The 23,875-nt window shown below is 38.4% G+C and overlaps 1 protein-coding gene across 3 annotated transcripts in view; it reads right to left on the reverse strand.

Moving 5' to 3' along the window:
• Positions 1 to 244: 244 nt before the first annotated feature.
• BRINP3 (BMP/retinoic acid inducible neural specific 3) overlaps positions 245 to 23,875 on the reverse strand; it is a 205,158-nt gene continuing 181,527 nt past the window's right edge. For all 3 annotated transcript variants that reach the window (XM_062606324.1, XM_062606322.1, XM_062606323.1), the window contains one exon: positions 245 to 1,623. In XM_062606324.1, the coding sequence (XP_062462308.1) occupies positions 507 to 1,623 (1,117 nt within the window). In that variant the 3' untranslated portion in view covers positions 245 to 506. The remainder of the gene's footprint in view (positions 1,624 to 23,875) is intronic.

Below are 23,875 nucleotides of genomic sequence, written 5' to 3' on the forward strand. Positions count from 1 at the left end.
TAAAATAGTCTATGGCTCTGACTTTTCTACAGTTTCTGTTAAAATCTTCAGTCGCTGTCTTCCCTTTATCTACAGCTTCTGTGCTAAACACACACAAAAGTGTATCAAGGTTACTACTTTTGTGTAAGAAAAAAGAATCCCACGGCATTTCTTTTTAATAACTGTTCAGCTACAAAATTTTATTGGTATCCTTCTATGTTCCCTCTAGAGAATGTAATGCACAAAAGCATTGCCACGGAACATATAAAATTACAAATGAAATTTATTGTAAAAAGTAGAATGTCTTCTAGACTGGTGTCAGTATTTATTTCATTCATAAACCAAAACTGCAGGTATAACATATTCATTGTCAGCAAGTTCATGTGTAAATTGCCATCCAACAGTATTGACTGATATAAGACAGATATTGAAAAGACAATTTAAATTTACTTTTCCAAACATAAACTGTTCCACAAAAGCACTGTAAAAACTCCTTCAAGGTTTTGTGTTGTGCTTCACATGTATGGTTAACTACATAATTTGGTTGTGTCATAATCCACTGTGTTTGGCAATTTGGCGTTGAAGGCCTGCAAAGCAGATTGAATTCTCACCACTTCACTGGTAGACAGTTTCAGTCTATGACGGAGCAAGCAAGAGAAGAGGTCTAAACGGCGCTGACCAGGTGGAGAGAGTTTATTTACACGATCTCGTATCTCTAACAACTGCAAAAGTGCTGAGTCCTGTGATCCCTGAGTATAGGGGTAGTCCAGCTGCAAAATCAAGTCTCGAATTGCTTCTGGGTCAAAGTGCATGCTGTAGCCAAACACTTGGATGTTATTGATTTTCATGTAACCCAGATTTCTTGAGGGATCAATAAATTCCAGGGGTTCATAGTAGATGCTCTCATTGCCATTTGGACCATTTGACTTTATTCGACTTCTCAAATAGATGTGTACAGTTTCAAAAAAAGTCTTCCACTTGTTGCCCAGAGTCAGCGTCCAGTTATAACACTGAAGGGGTAAGTCCAATTTAGTCCGCTCCCAGTCTGGGAAATTATTTTCATTCACAGGCATAAACCAGCTCTCAGAGTGGCTGCCCCCAAAAGGGTTGACATAAACAGCAAGAACAGGCTCTAAGGTGCTGTTTTTAGTTAGGCAAATTTGAAGAGAAAGGCCCAGTATCATATGGACCAGGCTAGACTTGTATTTGTTGCTCTTAAGAGTAAGGAGCATCCTCTTGCGCCAAGAAGGATCAAACCAGCTGTTGAGGCGCATGTCATTGCTGATGAAAATGGCATGGACCTCAATTCTCCTGTCTGTCTTCTGCAATAAATACTTCATTTCCAGGTCCTGAAGGTCAGTTTCAAACCCAATGTAGTGCTCTGTCGATTCTGCCACTTCAGGCTTGCAAAGCCCTTGGCTCAGCATGTAGCCAGCATTGCAGCTCCCACAGCGGGTGCGATTGTCAGGAGCACAGGTCAAGCATGCAGAGCCATCTCCAACTGTGCAGGGAAGGAACCCATGGCAGGCAACCTGGTCATTAGGGCAGGTGCATGTGTGAGTCTCTTCAGAAAAGCTTCCCAGAAGGCCATTTTCATTGCAGTAGAGAAAGGACTGGATGCGGTTGAGCCAGTAGTTAGAAGATCTGCAACATTAAAATAACTTATTTTAACACAGAGACCTGCATATAATAAATACATCTTGCTATTTTTTTAATCAGAAAGAGAAAAATAAAGATGGTTTTAGTAGCAGATTAAGGCACTAAAGTGAGATTACAGTGTCTGCTGTGAGATAAATACATGTATAAATTGCCTTTTAACAATGCAAAATCACAAAAGAATTTTCCTTATAAACTCAAAGGCACAACAGGAGCATTTGGTTCTTATATTTGCTACCTCTGCCAAGGAAGCCTAACAAAGAGCCATTTTTCTGTTACTGTCTTCAGATAAACATCTTAAAATCCCATGCAACTGAGATTGGTTTTCTTCGTATGATTTGATCAGGGAGGTGCTTTGTATGTATCTAAGTATGTATAACTGTACCATCTCCCTATTTCGTTATCAATATTTTTGCAAGCTTGCAAGATTTCTTGTCACTGCCTGAAGTTGCTTTGATTTATATACATGTGAGCCAAAATGCTTTCCCGGAATAGCAAATAGGACCCTACTCCCCACTAAGATAGATTCGGTCTTAATTCTTCAGATGACTTCTAGCAAAATATCCCTACAGGAAGTCATGCACAAGCATGCTGTGTTTACTTTTCATCTTTGGAGATGAAATTAAAAGATCGCTTTAATGGTCTTCCTCTCATCTCATTTTCTTTTCACTAGAAGCCACAGTTAATGTCCTACACCCCCCTGGGAAAAGATACTGAAACTAACAGTTTAGGCTGATGAGGAACGTCTGCTACGAGAAAGACAATGGGAAAAACTGAGTTATATGCAAATAGTGAAGAGAAAGATCATCTTCTTTCTTTTTCAGTTCTTAATAATCCTAGCAATGCACAATTTAAAAAACTTATTTTGGCTGCTGCAGTTAGATCCATTCTTGAAACATGAATGATGATAGTTGTATGGTTTCTTCCTTTTCCATTGCACTGTTTCAAAGAAAAAAATGCAGCAGCCTCATTGACTAATTTTTTAAGTCACATCTGAATTTGTCTTAATAGTTCAGTTGTGGGTTTTTTTCTGACTACAAAATTTATGCTAAAAGTCTATCACATCTCAAATCTGATTCTTTAGAAACATGAAAATGAAGAGTAAAATTATACCAATGTATACTCTGGTGACTTTGTTTAATTCTTTTTTAAATTATTTTTTTCTTTCTCTTTTTTTGGTTGGGGGAATCATAGTTTTTTGAGGTTGGGGTTTTTTATATACATATAGCATATTAATATTTTCTAGAAGTATAAGTAAATATAATAACATCCATGACAAGCATGCCTTAACACCATTCTTATTGTGCTCATTTGAAAGTCATTATTAAGCAAGAATATTTTGGCAAGTTTATTCCTTCATTTCCTGATTAAAATTCATAATGTCCATTCTACAGGCAAGGTGAATGTCACAATATAAAAGCTACTCCAAAACTGAGTAGAATATTAAAGTTATTGCTCTCCCAGGTGGAATGGCAAGTTCCTGTGAACTTAGTTTGGGTTGTTTTGCCAGTAATCTGTACCTACTGATCTCTCCCTAGCATCTCACAAGAGCTGCACTTCAGATGCGTTATGACCGTTTCCCAATATAGGATGAACTTTGCAGCCAGGCAGTGTTTCACATGGTCTGTCTTATTGCTATCAGCCCTGTGATGCATCACAGCAATGAAAACAGAGAAGATATGAGGATACTTGCCTAAAGAAGTGAAACTAGCCTGTCAGAGGTCTCACATTACAGCGTTTTCCTAACTCTTTATGCCTTTCTGTGCTATTTAAGAACTGATACAGAGCTTCAAAAGCTACTAGGTGTAAGATATAAAAGTCTGGGGGATTAATTTTCCTTCAGATCTTTGGGTTAGGCCATTTGTTTCACAATAGCCTCCATAAAGTTTTTAGTTTGTTTTGTTACCTTGGACAGATAATGCAGCAGATTTCAATAATATGTGATTTGTTTTTTATCTCCAAGTTTTCTGCTTTTACTGCTGCTAACAGCTGGTACCACATGACTATTATGTCAAGGTTAAGTGTGTTCAACCCCTGATATTGCTTAGGTTTGTAAATGCGAATTTTAACATCTCTACCATTTCTCTTGTGAAAGGAAGTGCTCACTTTTAAAAAGTTTATTATATATTATTATATTAGAAGTACATTTCTGGAAAACATCACTTTGTTTAGGCCAACTCTGAGCTTACAGATGTGGTTTTGAATTAATCTCAGTAGAGGATAAACATTTGAAGACTAACTGTAAAGATTTTCCATGTATCACAATGTCTCACCCATAGAGACTAAATCTGCTTGGCTCACACAAAACAGCAACTGTTCTACGTAGTTTGTAGCGTCTAAGGATATATTTGCATGATATATACTAGTCAGAAGAAACATAATGGTGTCTGAGATCCAAAGCTGGAGCCACAGCACTACTTTAGTTTTTCAGCAGAGATTAGTAGCCTGGATTTGGCACTGTGCTAGTATGGACAAGAAATTTCTGTATGGCTTGGAGGTTAAGCATTTATCCTGGCTTGGAGTTCAGGAACAGTTAGCTCTCAAGCTACACTCCAGCTATGAATTTCTGAGTCCTAATGTTATATACTTTCTGATAGATTTTAATGAGTGAATTTTTCAGTAGTCCTTTATTGAGGTGTATTGGGTGTCACTGGAAAGATTTTGACAGCAGGAGGGCAGATGCAGGAATGCCTTCTGTGGGAAGAGGCTAGGGATGCCTCATACTGAACACAGCTGTTTCCAGACAAGTTATCTTGAGCAGTTGCTTCTTGCTTATAGAATTTAATAAATATATTAAGACAATTAGCTTCTGAGGGAGGGTTGAAAGAAATCTCCAATTATTATTTTAATGACACTGCAAATGTTATTATCTTTTTTGGAAAATTGTATGTACTGTCCTGATGTGTTAGTTTTCCAGAAACTGAGATACAGAACTTCTGATTTCCAAACCTAGTGAAACTAACAAGAATTTCCTAGTTACTTCAATGAGCTTTAAATCAAAATGGCATGCCTGAATATCTGTGCTTTCACCATCATTTAAATTATGTGACAATCTATAATCAAAAGCTATTTGTCATGAAACATACACTTGAAATCACAATCACTAAATCTTTGCTTTAGAAATAAAATAATATTTAATGAAATAAAACCCTTGATAAGTATAGAATACTTCTTATTGAATTATATAATGAATTAGAGCTCCCTGGAAATTCTTTAGAAGTTTTTAAAAACCGTTTTTGTTTATTGAGTCATTGAAATCAACCGTTCAAAAGCAGTACAAATTTACAAAACAAGTGCTAAGTCCAGAATTTCTATGAAAACGTAAATACTACTGATTGTCCTGCTGAAAACCCGTTCTCTCTACAGGAAATAGACTATCAAGCCTCTTCCATGACTTATGCAAAGTAGAACACTGAAAGATAACCCATGCAAATCACATACTTCTACCCTTTAATTTAATTAAGACTACTATTCTGAGGTTTCAGTCTCACCTTGGACTGTAAAGTTTCTAGTCATGTGAACCACATTTCCTGCATGGGTGAACATTTCCTTCCACCCCTATTTAATTTGTTTGATCATATACATCAATATGAATATACTTTGTTGTCTGTGACAATATTCTACAGATTTTCTCAATTCTTAAAATTTTATGGGAAACAAATTATTAACTAATTATGGTTTAATAACAGATCCAGCTTCACCTTCTTACATTCAACTCTTCCTACTATCAGATCAGGCTACTGTAGCTGGATGATAATACTTTTTTGTGGGTGAACTTTCTCTTGCATAGAAGGCACTAAGGAGTGAATCCCATGCTTTCAGCTAAAATACAGGGTAAGGAAAGCCTGCCATATAATCTCACATTTACGTAAGCATGATGAAAATGGGATAATCCTGTGGAAGTTAATGTATCAGTTAACATCAGCCAAGTTTCTGATGAGAATCATTTTAATGAGAAATGCAAATCTTTTTCGTAGGAGAAATATAATTCTACATGAAGTTGCACTGCATTACCTCTTTATAAAATACTCTCTAATTGTTAATTCTAAAGTGTATTGAAAATATTTTACAATCTTTTTTTTTTTTGCCATGAACTTACTTAAAAAAAAAAAAAAGTTATTTATTTGAACAATAGCAGTTGCAAGTTTAATCCAAAACTTGTGCTTCCTTCTTGTTTAATACACTGTAACATTAAATGTAAGAACAAAGCAGTATGGTCAGCCTATATAATAGCCATAGCATGTATTTAATCATGGTATGACACTTGCCTCCTTCTCTGCCTCACTAAGTGCTTAACATCTGTTGTACATCAGATGGCACAGTAGCAGATGATGAGTACTCAGTGAGGCAGGTGTTAAGTAAAAAAATGAAGACAATTTAACAAGAGTGTATAGGCAGTAAAACACCAATTAACTATTTTCTCCTCTTTTCAAAGGTGAGTCCAGTATAAATCTGTAAGATAGAAACCTCAACACCAAATGCACTTGCAGGTATCTCTAAAATGTCCTACTCTTTTGGGATCATCTCTTAGGAAAGACAAATAAGGTTCCAAGTACTTTTTTGCTGTGCTTTAATTCATAACGAGAACATTAATTGGTACTAAATTTGATAATGGTCATCATGTGAATGCATTTGTCTTCTGGGAAACAGGGTAAAGCTACCGACTGTACAGTCACCAGAAGGTCAGTGAGTGATTAGAAGAATGAATGTTTTTAGTTTACTCAGCTTGACAAAATTAAAGCAGTACTATAACCGCTACTCAAAGAAACGTGCCTGAAATTATTTCACTATGGCTCATGTTACGGGTATGTCAGTGAGACTCTCAATGACAGCTGCAAATCCTACTCAAAAAAGATGATAAACAAGAGCAGTACAGGTGCTCTGAGTTCAATTTTACAATTTCACAGCTGGCTCCACCTGAGTCAGATACTTCAAAGCTGATCTAAAGGTCTGAGCTAACTATGTGGACCATGGTGGAAACAAGTTAAGCATACTGTGCAGTAGAAAAGGAATATGATACCTTTCTAAATGTATAGAAAGGAATGAAAAGCCTCTGCTTAGAGAGATGCTTTTGGTAAAAATCCCCTCTTAGCATACATAGAAAGCATATTAATTAGCTATGAATTTTTTATGGAAATCTTGCTTCCATCTGCTGAAATTGCTTCCAGCACAGAAATGGATGGGGTAACTAAGGAACTCTAGCTTGGTGTGAGACTCCTCCATGGTGTCTATACTACAGGGAAGGGAATGCATGAACCAGGAGGGTTATTCTGGGATTATGTTGCTGGGATTAATAACAATCTGAACTAAAACTATAGCAATATAAGGAGGCAAAATACCTTGTTCTCCCCTGTTAATCACATTTAAGGAGACTCTGCAGATATCAACATTCTGAAGATATTGTCCTCCCCACCACTTCTTAAGGTTGATACTCTATATTTTAAAACCAATAATGTACACCACTTTTAAATTCAACATTGCCTTTGTATTACAAGAAGCAGAGGAATAAACCCTTATATGATATAAACCTATAACACCTCATAGAACAAAACTGCTGTGAAGTGATTTTATAGACTAAACAATATTTTGACATTAAAATATTTAATATTTCAAAGGATATTTCTTCTTAGCTTGTTATGAATTTATTACAAAGATTTTAAATTGAGCTATGCTAATGTTACACCTTTTTAACTCATAGCAAAGTTTTTGTACTGTGAAACATTTCTGCAAAACACACTAAAGAATAGTTATAGAAAAACCATTTTAAGATAACATGCCCACAATTTTTTTAACAGCTATAATCATAATTATCATTGTAATATACTGAATTAAGAATCAAATTGCTTTGTAGTGCCAGCTATTTAAAGAGGTTCAAAACAGAGACAAGCTTTGAAAGCTTTAACTAAATAATGATACATAGTGCAACAGGGACAAAGGAAATACCAGTCAAATTAATGGTGTCAAAAGCTGAAGCAAAGGAATCAGGTGAGTCAGGAAAAATAAAAGTCATCTTGTACAGGAGAAAGAAAGATGCCATACAGCCCCCCCCCAAAAAAAAAAAAGCAAACCACAAGCAAACAAACCAACCCATCCGTACCTTTTGAAGCCACTGTAAACTAGGGTTTGTAGTGTTAGATGAGTGCAAAACTTATCTTGGACCATATATTATCAATTAATTGAGTGGAATTTTAGTTAAACTTTTGCAGATGTGAATTCAAGTGTAATTTTATATATATCTAAAAAGAAGCTATAAAAAGTTTATCTAGATGCTTCAGTGACAGTCATTAATATGCCCATTTTAAATGTTAGAAAAATAACAACCAAGTTTACTGTAATGTTATCAGCTTTTTTTGTGTGAAGGAAAACAGAAGTGGCATAAAATTGGACAAATTGAAAATAGATCTCCTCCCTCTCCTTTTACAAAGACAGGCAAAATGAGGGCATGATAATGTGACACGCACAAGTGTACACAATCACAGAATCATAGAGTTAATTAGGTTGGAAGTGACCTTTAAAGAACATTCAAACCAACAGTCCGCCATGGACAAAGACACATTCCACTATATCAGGTTCTCCAAGCCCTGTTCTGTCTGGCTGCCATGGTATAGACCCAGACGGTAACTAAGTACCATGTAGTCTTTCACTCCCCCCATTCCCCTTTTCCTCTCCCCCAGGCAAGATGGGGAGGAGAATCAAAAGAATGTAAAAACTGTGGGTTGAGATAAGAACAGTTGTATAACTAAAGTACAGTATGCTACTACTACTTCTAATAATTCTTATAAGCCCTATTCATATATTGAAAGGCTGCAATAAGGTTCCCAGAGTCTTCTCCAGGTTGACCAAGCCCAACTCAGCCTTTCTTCATAAGAGAGGTGCTCCAGCTGTCTAATCATTTTTGTGGCCCTCTACTGGACATACTCTAACAGGTTCATGCCTGCCATAGGCTGTGGGACACAGAACTGGATCCAGTACTGCAGGTAGTGCCTCACAATAGCAGAGTAGAGGGGAAGAATCACCTCCCTCAACCTGCTGGCCACTCTCTTTTGATGCAACCCAGGATACGATTGGCTTTCTAGGTTACAGGTGCACATTGCTGTCTTGTGTCCAGTTTTTCATCCATCAGTACCTCCAAGTCCTTCTCTGCAGGGCTCTTCTCAATCCATTCATTTCCCAGTCTATACTGATATTGCTTCCCTGCACAATTTCTAGCCTTTTCCTCCCAGCTCAATTTACTTACTTTGAAAGAAGTGCACATTAATACAGCTTGAGCAATGAGCACTTGAAGCTCTTTGCTCTGTGTTCATCTGCCCATAAGGTAGAGGTAGCAATGAATGAACTGAAGGGAAGAAACACTATGGCTTAGAGAAAGGAGAAAAATGTAATGGGATTTTGAAATTAAAATGCCTTCACTGAATAATATAAGATGAAAGTGTAAAATTAGCTAATTTAGGGGATGTCTTTGGATCTTAAAACACATAGTTATGAAGCAATTGTAGTGTAATTACTGGGACAGGGCTTCATCAGATTCCTTGTATATTCCGTATATGCAAACCTAATTTGAATACTTAATTTGTATGAAGAAAGGACACAGTAGAGACTACTAAAACCAGCTTGACTGCCTTGTCAATATGCCTTCTAAGGCTAAATGCACAAGTTCAAAGATAGTCTAAGATGTAGCTATGAACTGCATTTGCAAAACTCAGAAAACGTATCAGTAGCTCTAGCATGCAGTGAAAATTCTAGGACCAATTAAAAAATAGCCTTGACTGAATGATCTTCATATTCAGTGCAGCAGATAACAAAAACTACTGGAAAAAATACCTACAGAATTCTGTATGATTTACTGTTGTAGTTAGGATAGGAAGAAGGAGCTTCCATGTTCTTGGAGTATTTTATTCAAAACAAGAGCAATATAGAAAGTTTAGACTGAAGTTAATTGCTCAGATGGAAGCTTTCAAATATTTTGTGGGATATTTGAAACTTGTGTGAAAGAGTAATTCATAAAGTGTATCTAAACCATACAAAAACCACTAAACAACTGTGCTGACAAAAGGATCCAAAGTTTTAATTGTGGTGAAGGGTAAATTAGAATACAGAAAGAGATTTAGTGCCAGAAAAAACAGCCATCAACTGTATTATTTTCTGTAACTAAATCTCACTACCACAGGTAAAATCATAGCCGCATTAACAGCCTATAGCAGAAAGGGAAGGCTACAATTGCATTCAAGAAACTGATACAAGACCATTGTAGATTCCTATTTTCCTACTGATTTTGAGAGAAGACATCTATTCGCAGCTTTATTCACTGACAGAAATAAATAAATAATAATAAAAAATAAAAACCCAAAACCAAACAGAACCCCCCCCCCCAAAAACCCACCCCAAAACAATCTCTGCCTCCCAAAAAAAAAACCAAGCCACCCAAACTGTTTCTGTTACAGTTATAATTATGGAGGTAAAGAAAATTTGATTTTATTCCTGGCTCCTTCACAATGTTTCTGTATGACCATGACTATGGAAAAGTCACTTGCTCTTTCCTTTGATAATGATCTTTTACCACTGTTTGTCTATTTGGATTATAAATTTAATTGCCTCTAGCTGTTACTGCAATATAAATAGCAACAATCTGTCATTTGCTTCCATTTTGTAGATATGGAAGTATTACAGCAAAGCAATCTCTCAGTAAAGAGTAATGGTTTTAATTGGAGAATAAAAAAACTCAGTTCTGCATTCATAATACCTAACTTACCATGATATATATAATAAAGATTCTGAGACCAGTGTGCTTTTTTTCTCTCATGTTATAATAACTAAAAATAACTATATTTTTGTGCAAGTCCATGAAGTTTGAGTACAGGCACAAAACATGTTATAGAAGAGATATGCTTGAACAAATTGTAAGGACAACCTTAAATTTCTGAAGAAAAATTAAAGGCTGCCTAGAAAATCAGATCATGCCATTTTTAAAAACAGCATGTATTTTTAAATATATATATTTTTTTAAAGAATGTTTTTAAACACAGCATATATTTCACTTAATAATGTGTAATTCTTATCATGTCAATTGCTTAACAGTCATAAATAGGGAAAGTATTACTATAAATGACCAGATGTTTCACGTAAGTAATATAAATTAGGAGACAGTATGGTAATAATGCTTGCAAGCAAATATCAATGCCCTGTCTTTTGACACTTTTATCTTCTAAAACAAACAAACTAACTAACTAACCCACAGCCTGGAATGCAAAATACAATTTGATAAAAAGGCTGACACTGGTCAACAAAAGAACAGCTGTCTGTACATTAATCTGAAATAAAGGAGAATCAGTATAGATAACTGACAGTGAGGAACCAGAGTCCCACTTTAGGAACCTGTGCAAATTTCTTTTGGAATATATATAATTATATAAATATAAAGTGACTTACATTATAGAACTGTTCTCATTTCCCAGCAACCTTTAAATCATTGTTGAGAAAAAAATATCTACATATACAATTCAAAATAATAGCCGTTTCAGATTGCTGACACCTCTGTAATTTCCATTTGTCAATGTAACTAGCTCACTCTGGTTAGCTTACTCACCACCAGAGCCACAAACAACTGCAATGTCAGTGGCAGAAGCCAGGATATGTTACCTCTTGGTATCACCTCCAAATTTCTTCTGGCAGAACCACAGAAAAATATGTACAGGGCTTTGGGTATCTAGAACATGGGACTCAATTTAGTAGGCCAGGTCTACTGGGGGCTGGTGGAGTTAAGGGGTGGGAGAGCAGTTTTGGTAGGAGGCTTGGCAGACTGGTCAAGGAAGCTTTAAACTAGATGTGTTGGGGGAGGGGGGCATCATTCCATCCCAACATACCCAGTCAGTTGCCAGCACCTATAATAAATGCTCAGAGCAGCATAGAGGTATTCCAGCTGCTCCAACCAATGAACTGGCTTCAATTGGAGCTTGACTCAGATGCCTCCATACAAACACCCATCTTATTGGGAACAAACGAGGAATCAGACGTGTGTGCACGCCTACAGGGGTATGATACAGTAAGCATCACAGAAACATGGGGGGATGGCTCTTATGACAGGAGTGTTGGAATGGAAGGCTTTTAGAAAAGGCAGGACCAGCAGATGGGGAGGGGGAATTGCTATTTATGTTAGGGATAGGCTGGAGAGTATGGAACCCTGTCTGGGGACAGGTGGTCAGTTAACAGAGAGTTTGTGGGTCAGGGTTAAAGGGAGAACAGCAATGGGGGTGTCCTGGGTTCAGCAGTAGCAGTCATTTTTCTCCTCCTTGGTAGATGGTGCAGTGCAATGTTTTGACTTTTGGCTCTGGAACCAGAGCTGCCAACAGTGATGTTTTGGTTTGGCCAAGGACTTTGTGAGCCTCATGCTCTGCCAGGGAGGAGGGGAAGCTGGGAGGAAGCAGGGACAGGACACCTGACCCAAGCTAGCCAAAGAGGTATTTCATACCACAGCACATCATGCCCAGGATGTAACTGGGAGTTACCCAGAAGGGCTGGGAGACTGCAGGGTTGGAGGAGGTATGGGTCGGTGCTTGGTTGGGCTGGGGGGGGGAGTTATCGGTCAGCTGGTGGTGAGGTGTTCTATTCTCTTCTCTTGTTATTTCCTTTATCATTGTTATTATTGGTGGTAGCAGTAGTGATCTGTGTTATACCTTAGTTACTAAACTGTTCTTATCTCAACCCGTGGGAGTTGCATTCGTTTTGATTCTCCTCTCCGTCCCTCTGGGAGTAGGGGGAGGGAAAGAAGGGGGGGAGTGAGTGAATGAGTTGTTTGACTGCATTTAAACCACAACAGGGGGACATTATTGTGGCAATCTGTTACAAACCGCCTGATCAAGAGGACTCTTTGGATGAAGCACTCTATTGACGGATAGGAACAGCCTCACTCTCTCAGGCCTTCATTCTCACTGGGGTCTTCAACCACCCTGATATCTGTTGGAGAGACAGTATGGCCCAGCAAAAGCAATCCAAGAGGTTCCTCTATTGTGTGGAAGACAACTTCCTTCTGCAAGTAATAGGGGAGCCGACAAGGAGAGGTGCTATGCTTGACCTACAGGGAAGGGCTGGTTGGAAATGCGACACTCCAGGGCAGCCTTGGTTGCAGCGATCATGAGATTGTTGAATTCGAGATCCTCTTCAGGCCTCTTCAGGAACCTGCTTAGTAAGGTTCCATGGGAAATAGCCCTAGGGGGGGCTCAAGACTCTTGGTTGATATTCAAGGATCACCTGCTACATGCTCAGGAGTGTTGCATCCCAGCTAGAAAGAAGTGCAGCAGGAGGGACAGGAGACCTCCTTGGATGGATAAGGAGCTGCTGAAGAAAATTCAAATGAAAAAAGAAGCTTATAAAAGGTGGAAGCAAGGTCAGGCTGCCTGGGAAGAGTAAAGGGATGTTGTGCTAAGCTAGGGATCAGGTAAGGAAAGCTAAGGCCCAGTTAAAATTAAACTTTGCTAGGGATGTGAAAGATAACAGGAAGGAGTTCTATAGGCATGGTGCAAATAAAAGACAGACTAGGGACAATGTGGGCCCTCTTCAGAAGCTGCCGGGACAACTGGCTACCCTGGATTTGGAGAAGGCTGAAGTCCTTAATTACTTCTTTGTCTCAGTCTTCACTGGCAAATGCTCTGACCGCACCACCCAAGTCTTGGAAGGTAGACGCAGGGTCTGTGAGAATGAAGACCTTAGGCTCACTGTAGGAGAGGATCTTGTTAGAGACCATCTTAAGAACGTGAATGTGGTCAAGTTCATGGGACCTGAAGAAACCCATCTACAGGTCCTGAAGGAGCTGGCGAATGAAATTGCTAAGCCACTGGCCAACATATTTGAAAAATCATGGTTGTCAGGTGAAGTTCCCAATGACTGGAAAAAGGGTAAAATAACCCCCATTTTCAAGAAGGGGAAAATGGATGAGCAAGAGAACTACAGACCAGTCAGTCTCACCCCTGTGCCTGGCAAAATCTTGGAGCACATTCTCCTGGAAGGCATGCTGAGGCACATGAAAACCAACAAGGTGCTTGGTGACAGCCAGCATGGTTTTACTAAGGGGAAATGCTGCCTGACCAATTCAGTGGCTTTCTATGATGGGGCTACAGAACTGATGGACAGCAGCAGAGCAGTTGATGTCATCTACCTGGACTTGTGCAAAGCACTCGACACTGTCCCGCAGAACATCCTTGTCTCTAAATTGGAGAGACATCAATTTGATGGATGGACCACTCGGTGGATAAAGAACCTGATGGATGGCCGCACACAAAGAGTTGTGGTCAATGGCTCGATGTCCAGCTGGGGACCAGTAACGAGTGGTGTCCCTCAGGGATCGGTGTTGAGACCGGTCTTGCTCAACATCTTTGTCTCTGACATGGGCAGTGGGATTGAGTGCACCCTCAGCTAGTCTGCTGATGACATCAAGCTGTGTGGTTCAGTTGATACGCTGGAGGGAAGGAATGGCATCCAAAGGGACCTCTTTATTAACATGTTAGCTGTTACAGTAAGTCACACATGCTAGTGTGTTGCAGTGGGAATGTGTGAAAATCCTCTTCCCTTTAGTAGACTGTATAAAGGCTAATCAACTATAAATCATATTCTGAGGAAGTGACAACCCCTGTTGCAAAGAAAGAACATATTAATTCTGATATGCTATTTACCTAGGCATTCAATCTCATTCTGTTTAATTCATCCTTTCCTCATTATTACATATTTTCTGATATGTTAAAGAGTAAAAAAATGTCTCACAAGGTCTCACAAGAGCAGAGTAGAGGGGCAGGATCACCTCCTTCCACCTGCTGGTCACGCTCCTTTTGATGCAGCCCAAGGTACGGTTGGCTTTCTGGTCTGTGAGTGCACACTGCAGCCGGCTCATGTTCATTTTCTCATCGACCAGCACCCCCAAGTCCTTCCCCACAGGACTGCTCTGAATCTCTTCTCTGCCCAACCTGTAGCTGTGCCTGGGATTGCTCCGACCCAGGTGTAGGACCTTGCACTTGGCATGGTTAAACTTCATGAGGTTGGCATCAGTCCACCTCACAAGCGTGTCAAGGTCCCTCTGGAGTACAATTGTGTCAAGGTCACTCTAGAGGAACTCTATCATTAACTAGGTCTCTAGTATGCTTTCTATGTATGCATGTGTATATATACGCACACATTCCTCCTTAATACCCTAGGAACTCTCTAAAAGATTTATCTGTCCTTTTCAGAAAGGGCAGATGTTCTCACGTGGTGAGTGGGGAGTGGGGGTCAAGGGTGGGGAATCCTGAAAAAGTCCTCCCAAAATCCATCTCAGAAGCTACAACTGAACCAAGGGAACAAGGGTCATGATATCATTATAGGAATGGTAGTGATTCTTACTGATGGAAATAAATGATAAAGTGTTTTAAATTTGAATTTATTACTGGAGACAGAGAAATAATATGAGGTTTCCCAGATATAAATCTCAGCACAAGACTGACTTTAAAAACAAACAAACAAACAAAACCCCCAAAATTGCTATATTGAATCGTTGTAATGTAACCTGCTGATCACAACCCAAAAGTTCAGAGAAACCATGTGTATTGTATGGTTATGGCAAGTGGTTAAATAAAGTTTCTGATATTAAATTTGTATTGAAATGTAAGCAGCTTGTTTATTTCTGGAGAGTTACCTGAAAGGAGATTGATGCACAAGCTGCATAAATGTGCAATGTTGTCCTCAGTTATTACAGAATGAAATGCCATGTACAGCAACTTGCTGTCTTTTGTTTGATGTATTTGGATGTCATACGTATTCATCTTGGAACCTATATACAGAGTAAATAGCTCATTTTTTTACCTTGTACAAAATTGTACAACTCCTGTAGTTCATTATCTTTGCACTTTTAAATGGTTAAGCTCAGAAAGGATGTTTAGACTTTAAAATTGTAAATGAGGTAATGAAACATGAAGAATTGCATAATAATAGTTTTTAAATAGTTAGTATCTATGGAAACAGCACTACCAAGATGTCCCAAGAAGGTTTCCACTATTCTTCTCAACACTCTAGAAATTGTATTGTACTTCCTATTGAATTTATAATAGAAGTGAGAACAGAGAAAGTTTTAAGACATCGTTCATAAGCAGAATGCAAATTTGCTTCGCGAGTCTTTTCCTATAAGAGTTTCCAATCTAAGTGCAAAACAGACAAAATGAATAGAACTAGGATGTAAGATGTGCTCAGGAAGATTTTAAGGATGTAGTGAGGGAATTATGAGAACTGGAGGGCCTTATGTCCTGATGTCCTCAGGCAAACATCCACTGTTTCTCCTGTTTATCCAATACACAATCCATATACGTGGATTTTGGAGGTATCTTTTACATGGACTTTGGTGGATAAGGTGACTTAGCATTTATATTAAAGGAGCACTTAGTGGGCAAAGAGATTTTGGCAGGATCTTTTTTAGCCTGCTTACTATGGCACTTTCATTGAATGCATTAATGCTTTTTCCCCTGTCTCTAGTGGCTACCATTTTGTGGCGCTTTTGAGTGACAGCAAAGGTAAGCAGGCTTGTCACTGGGAAAGTAAGCAGGGCTCCAACACAAACACTCTCACCTTGATGAGTAATTACATTGCCTCTGCAACACAATCAGTCTCTGCTGGCAGAAAGACTGAGAAGCCCAAATCCACACATAATCCAGTGTTTTTCACAAGGCTGGTTACAGCTAGAATTGACATTACCAGAAAGTTAAAGAAAAAATGACCCTGCTCAAATGTTGCTTGTTTGTTTCATTTTGAAGTTAACTCTTAAGAGCCAAATACACATTCACAGAAAGACAAACTGTATCTGATATAAGGAGTGCAAGTCCTCATGTTAGCTTTAAGGAGTATCTGATATATCTCCTGTATCCTGTATCAAACTGTATCTGATATAAGGAGTGCAAGTCCTATAATGTTAGCTTTATACCTGGCAGGAGTTTTACAGTCAGTGCTGCTTATTACAATATAGTCATGTCAAACATTACTATTATCTGAATGCTTCTTACCCCTTTAATCTATTTAATTTATATCATTATGGACTTGATCCAAAAATTATGGCTTTGATGAAAGGAACCTCTTTATGTTCAGAGCAATCGTGATCTTCCACTTACGTGTCCTAATATTTTTAATACCAATAGGTAGCCCTGGGAGAGACATGTTGAACTAGAAGTTGCAGCTCAATTGTGTGATTTTTTATATATTTAAGAATACCACCTGTCCTTGGAAACAGTAGCATGTTGCAAATAATCCTTACTTACTCAAATCCAACTTGTCTGAATTCTTTTAATATTATCTGGCGGTGTTCACTAGCCAGTTTTCTGTGGAACCCATTTCAATTATTTTACACAAACTGAATTGCTGTAAAGACTATCTGTCCACATATGGATACTTGAACTCTTGAATGAAACATCCATACCCCTTAGAATTTCTTGGGTACTTTAAGACCATTTAATTTCCTAAGATCAAGTAATTGAGATGGGTGAGAAACTTGAAGTGCCATGGCATAGTTTCTAATGCAACCTACTATATCCTGCAGGCTGATGATAGCAACAATTTCCCAACTTCTAAGTGAAGAAGATGTCAGGGTAAAAGTAACCATTATAAAGACAGGAGGACAGGGTTTCTGTGGGAGAAAACCTTGTTTGCTTGCCAAGGCGGTTATTGCTTTTGGTACATACCGATCTGGAATTTGAGAGATTCTTTCCACTGGCATTACCTAAAATTTCCTACTGAAGTTGAACGTGGTTGTTAAGGAGGTTGTTTTATAGACGTTTTCAATTTTGAACTGTTTAGTTTATATTTTGGTCTTTTACAATATGCACCATGAAAAAAAATGCTATGCTTTTTAGCCAACTTGTTTTCAGCTAATGCTGTTAAGCATGTAAAACATAAACCTACCATAAAGAGTTTAAAAGCAAAGTTTAAAATGCCAAGACATAATCTCCCACCCCCAGCATAAGTGGAGTAAAAGTACCCCAAAGTACTTATCCTCCAGGTAATTCTAAAGTCAAGTACAGTTCTTAATTACATGAACAGCAGGCAGAACGCAGTAAGGCTGACTGAATTCTAACAGGATGAATTGGGTAGCTAATTCCCATGTCCTTTGCTAAAGCGCAATTAATGACTTAGACTCAAGGAACTCTAGTTTACAATTAGAGCCACTGGACTTCAGACAAAACACAAGGTGAAGAACAGATGATCAAAAAAGTAAAAGCCATCTACAGATCCTAGATTTAGCAATCAGAAAGAAAAATAATCTTTTCTCAACTCACACTGTTCTGCAGCAAATTGCCATCTGTTTAACCTCAGAAAGCGTTATTTTATTTTATTCTTGACTACTTTTAAATTTGTTTGTTCTTCATTTATGTATGATTCCTTTGAAGTATGGAGTTACAATATCTTATATAAATACAGTGCTAATTGTGAACACGTTGCACATGAGAGTGACCAGTTTTTTCTCTAAATATCACTGGGACATTTATGAGACATTTATTACTAATAAATCTTTTTCTACAAACTTTCTTCTGCAGAAGATTGGCAAATGTAGAGGAAAATAAATCCCTTTTATTGTGCTGAGAAATACCTTATTATACTTCTAGAGCCAATACAATTATGGAATAGGTTTTTTTCTGGGGGGGGAGGGTGCAAGCTGCATGTTGTCCTCACATTAGTTAGAAGGGGGTGGATTTTGTTAATAGTTAGTTCAGACATTGGGCATAGCAGAGATCTTTCTCAGAAATTATATTACTTTATGCCCCTAAAACGTATTGTACCAAAGGGACGCAAATCTACTACACAAATATACTACAAAAGAGACACAAATCTACTTTTAAGGGTCATATTGTCCAAAAAGCGGATTCGTGACCAGCATGCATTAAACCAATTCCACACCCTCAGGAGAGATGTTTATTCAGGTGTGGGTGCTCAGTAGACTGTTCAACAAATCAAGCACACCAATTTCAACTTTCTTATTGCATTTATATACAAATGTTATGAGGTAGGACACTCCCAGATAAGGGCACTCCCAGATAAAAGTATTGGTTGTAATCTACATATAATTGTAATATTTGCTGTGTCATTCTTTCTAGCTACTATACATAATCACAGCAAGAGTCTTCACCTGGGCTGGGGTCTTTTTATCCTGTGGGCACGATTTTTAATATTATAATAAAGACAGTTCACTCTCGGACAGCTCAAAATATGAGTTCTCTTGCCAAATGAGTTAATAGAATTGCCACTTCACCAAACACTCAAATAACCCATTCTTTTCGTGCCACCAATCCTGGATGTTTTCCTTTGATCCGTCAAACACAATCAAGATCTGGTTGTTCCCATGAGTTTCTTATTGTTTTAAAAGGGTCACTTTGTCCCATGCCCAGGATGCAGTAACTATGTAACTACAGCTACCAATTGCAGGTGCACAACACAGCAAGAAACATCATATCAATACAAGGTCACATATACAGTGAACTCAGAACTGTAACTGCATTACATCCTTCATTTCATTCCTTTCTTTATCAAAACAAACTTTAAAAGAAAACAGCAGCAACAACAACAACAAAAACAAACAAGAATTTAAATAATCCAGAATTTAGAGTGCAAACATTTAGGTTGGATTTTGCTGTAATGTATGCATCCACTGGAAGTAATCTTTTATTTATTTGTCTTTGCCTGCAACCAGTTCTTCCTTCATTTGCACACATGGATTCATTTGGCTCATGGATTTCTCATGTCTCACTGTTTTAAAGAGCATTTCAGACCATTCTAGTCTGTGTTGAGCCATGTTGAATATATTGGTCACCTGTATGGCAAGTTTACACAACCTTTGATGCAGCAGTGATCATGCTCATCTGTACGAATATTCAGCTTCTCTACTCAGGATCCACTACAATATAAGTGGTTTGTGAAGATGTTTCAGACACTACTCATGATTCTCCTGTTTTGCTAGTAGAGTTGTGTAGGCTCTGAGCAGTGAATCTAATTTAGTGTATGAGCAGCACTTGTTGTGTTCAACATGACAATAACTTCCAAATGCTTTTTTAGATGTGTACACATATAACATTCACAGGCTCAGGAAGCCCTTCTGCAATTAAAAAGAGATTGTCCTTAACATAATCTATACATGAGCACTAGAGTATCTATCTATTGTATTTTCTTTTGCAAGCTTTTTTTTTTCTAACAAGTTTATCCCAACTGTTTTCTGCTTTGCTGTCCTAAGACAGTAAATTCCAGTTCCTTCCATCTGTTGCTAAATTTACAATTTTCCACAAGCTCACCGTGTATATAGAGAGCTTTTTTCAGTTTGTTGCTTTAGAGAACTTCATATACATAGGCAAAATGATTGCTTCATTTTTGACTCAACAAACTTTACTCTGGTGGTTTGATTAAGCAAACAAAACAAAACCACGAACAAAAACCAAGCAAATGAAAAACAAAATAAAAAACAAAACTGAAGACCAAAAAAAAAACCAACCTAAGATTCTGCTACTACATTGTCTAAATTGTGGGGGAATTTGTTGGTTTACCAGTTTCATCTGTCTCTTCAAATTTACAGTCTATTTGTTTTGAGATGTCATCATTTAGCCTTCAATGCCAGGTTGGATAAGGCTTGAAGCAACCTGGTCTAGTGGAAAGTGTTCCTGCCCATGGCAGGGGGTTGGAACTAGATGATCTTTAAGGTCACTTCCAACCAAACCCGTTCTATGAATCTATGACTTCTAAAGCTTGGGGTTTTTTTATTTAACTTAAAAGTAGGATATTGCATTCCCTATAAAGGGCTTATGTGTCTGTTTTTGATGAAGGATTTGTTTAAATATCCAAGAATCTGTAGAGATAAAACTATTGCTTCAGCATTGTTATAGTAATTATATACCCATGTGGAGGTATGTTTGCTCTTTCTGTATTCTTTTATTCCTAAACATCTACGTAAATGCTTGTAAACTTTAAACATCCCTGATGCACTCTGAATGTTGAAAAAGATCATATGAAAATCTGCCCTTGAGGATCGTACTGAAAATTACCAAAGATCTCAAAGGAAAAAGAAGCAGCAGTGAATAGATGTTCTGCTTTATAAACAATTTAAAATTGAGGAAGTTTTAGGAAAAAAATCATGGTCATATATGAACACAGAGAAGTTCTCACACATATGGTCACAAATCTAATTTGGAGATGAGATACTCATTAAGGATAGATTCAAATAATTTTTTACGTGCTGAGACTTACGATAACCTCATTGCCATTTACGTTTGCTGTTTGGAACACTAAAGGAACCACTCTTACTTGTTTTGTTTACATGTTGCATGTTTTTCCAGTTGGATTTCGAAGAAAACAAAACTTATTTAGCAGTACTGTCTATCAGTCTGCCTACCATTCCTTTGTTATTTCTCTCAACAAGTTTTGGCAGTGTTCAGCTAATATCTACAAATATTGGCAAGGGGTCACAAATACCAAAAATGCTGAGTTCATCCATGTTTTATGAAAAACAGAAGATAGTCTGTAAGATGGAAATTTTATTAAGTTGCAGTCTGAGAATTCAACAATGAGAAGCTGATTTATAAGGAAAATTCAATAGTTTCAGCATTTTGCAGAACTATTTTCTTTTTGAGTCATAGGCGGTTTTAGGGAAAAAAATGCTTAAAAAAATACAGAGATTCTAGGGAAAAAAAAAAAGGAAACAGAGTGGTATATGATAGATTGTGTTTTGTAAAAGTCACATCTTTAACAGATCTTCTATGAATACTGAAATCAGCCAAAAGCCACAACCCAGTCTCTCTGAAGTCATTGAAATGTATTGCCTTTCTCCCAGTTAATGTGTTCATGACACATGAAAAATGACCACTGAAAACACTCCTCATTGCTCTTTTCTATAACTTACTGTTCTTTGATTTAGCCTATGCAACCTTTTGTATGTTCAGAAACACACTTGTACTGTGCACATCTATTTGTCACAGTGTGCTAAAGAAAAGTTATAATCATAGAACATAGAATAGCTAGGGTTGGAAAGGACCTTAAGACCATCTAGTTCCAGCCACCCTGCCATGGGCAGGGACATCTCACACTAAACCATCTCACCCAAGGCTCCGTCCAAACTGGCCTTGAACAGTGTCAGGGATGGAGCATTCACAACTTCCCTGGGCAACCCATTCCAGTGCCTCACCACCCTCACAGCAAAGAATTTCCTTCTTATATCCAACCTAAACTTCCCCTGTTTAAGTTTTAACCCATTACCCCTTGTCCTGTCACTACAGTCCCTAAGGAAGAGTCCTTCTCCAGCATCCCTATAGGCCCCCTTCAGATACTGGAAGGCTGCTATGAGGTCTCCACGCAGCCTTCTCTTCTCCAGGCTGAGCAGCCCCAACTTCCTCAGCCTATCTTCATACAGGAGGTGCTCTTGCCCCCTGATCATCCTCGTGGCCCTCCTCTGCACTTCTTCCAACAGTTCCATATCCTTTTTATGTTCAGGACACCAGAACTGTGCACAATACTCCAAGTCAGGTCTTATGAGAGCAGAGTAGAGGGGCAGGATCACCTCCTTAAACCTGCTGGTCACACTCCTTTTGATGGAGTCCAGGATATGGTTGGCTTTCTGGGTTGCAAACGCACACTGCCGGCTCATGTTCATTTTCTCATTGACCAACACGCTAACAACTACAGTCAATATGCAAAAATGAACAATTTTAAGGAGGGATACTCTTTAAGAGGAATACTCGTTAAGAATATCCTTCTTTTCACAGTCAAAGATGGTTCTCTAAAGCAGTCTATCAAGGTGTGAGAAACTGGAATGAAACCTAATATTTGGAATGATTTTTTAAAGTGTAAGGAACAGGAGTATTTTTAAACATAGAACACAATTTATTAATGTGTGTTTACATTATTAATCATCAAGATGGTTAGTATATTTACATTATTCCTACCTCTTGTCAGGTAAAGCCATATGTCACCTATTATTACTCACTATCTTCTGACCAGTTAAAGTATTTCTTGTTAAACTTAAGTTTCTCCCAGCAGGACCTATCCCTGTAAGAACTTGGGAAACACAAAAGTGACACTTAAGTAATATATTGAAAATATAAGCGTCTTCAGTTTAGCTTTAGTGTAAGTCAATGTACAATACTACATGCATACAAATAAACAGATGAATTAAGTTAATTTTCTATAGAAAATTAAAGGGTGTAAAATGCATTTAACATTTTCTCTTATTTGTTCACTTAAAGCTTAACATATCCATGACAAATTAAAAATGGTTACAGGAAACTGGCTACACAGGATTTGGAGAAGGCTGAGGTTCTAAATGACTTCTTTGCCTCGGTCTTCACTGGCAAAGGCTCTGACCAAACCACCCAAGTCTTGGAAAGTAGACGCAGGGACTGTGAGAATGAAGACCTTGTGCCCACTGTAGGAGAGGAACTGGTTCGAGACCATCTTAAAAATCTGCACGTGCACAAGTCCATGGGACCTGATGAAATCCATCCGCGGGTCCTGAAGGAGCTGGCAAATGAAGTTGCTAAGCCACTGTCCAACATATTTGAAAAATCATGGCAGTCAGGTGAAGTTCCCAATGACTTGAAAAAGGGAAATATAACCCCCATTTTCAAGAAGGGGAAAACAGATGACCCGGGGAATTACAGACCAGTCAGTCTCACCCCTGTGCCTGGCAAAATCCTGGAGCAGATTCTCCTGGAAGGCATGCTAAGGCACATGAAAAACAACAAGGTGCTTGATGACAGCCAGCATGGCTTCACTAAGGGGAAATCCTGCCTGACCAATTTGGTGGCCTTCTATGATGGGGCTACGGAACTGATGGACGGGGTAGAGCAGTTGATGTTATCTACCTGGACTTGTGTAAGGCGTTCGACACTGTCCCACACAACATCCTTGTCTCTAAATTGGAGAGACATCAATTTGATGGATGGACCACTCGGTGGATAAAGAACCTGGTGGATGGCCGCACACAAAGAGTTGTGGTCAATAGCTCGATGTCCAGCTGGAGACCAGTAACGAGTGGTGTCCCTCAGGGATCGGTGTTGGGACCGGTCTTGTTTAACATCTTTGTCGCTGACATGGACAGTGGGATTGAGTGCGTCCTCAGCAAGTTTGCCGATGGCACCAAGCTGTGTGGTTCACTTGATATGCTGGAGGGAAGGAATGCCATCCAGAGGGACCTTGACACACTTGTGATGCCAACCTCATGAAGTTTAACCATGCCAAGTGCAAGGTCCTACACCTGGGTCAGAGCAAT

The sequence above is a fragment of the Pezoporus occidentalis genome, unplaced genomic scaffold, assembly GCF_034315485.1.
Source record: "Pezoporus occidentalis ecotype Australia unplaced genomic scaffold, CSIRO_AGI_Poc_V1 ctg95, whole genome shotgun sequence".
Classification (NCBI taxonomy): domain Eukaryota; kingdom Metazoa; phylum Chordata; class Aves; order Psittaciformes; family Psittacidae; genus Pezoporus; species Pezoporus occidentalis.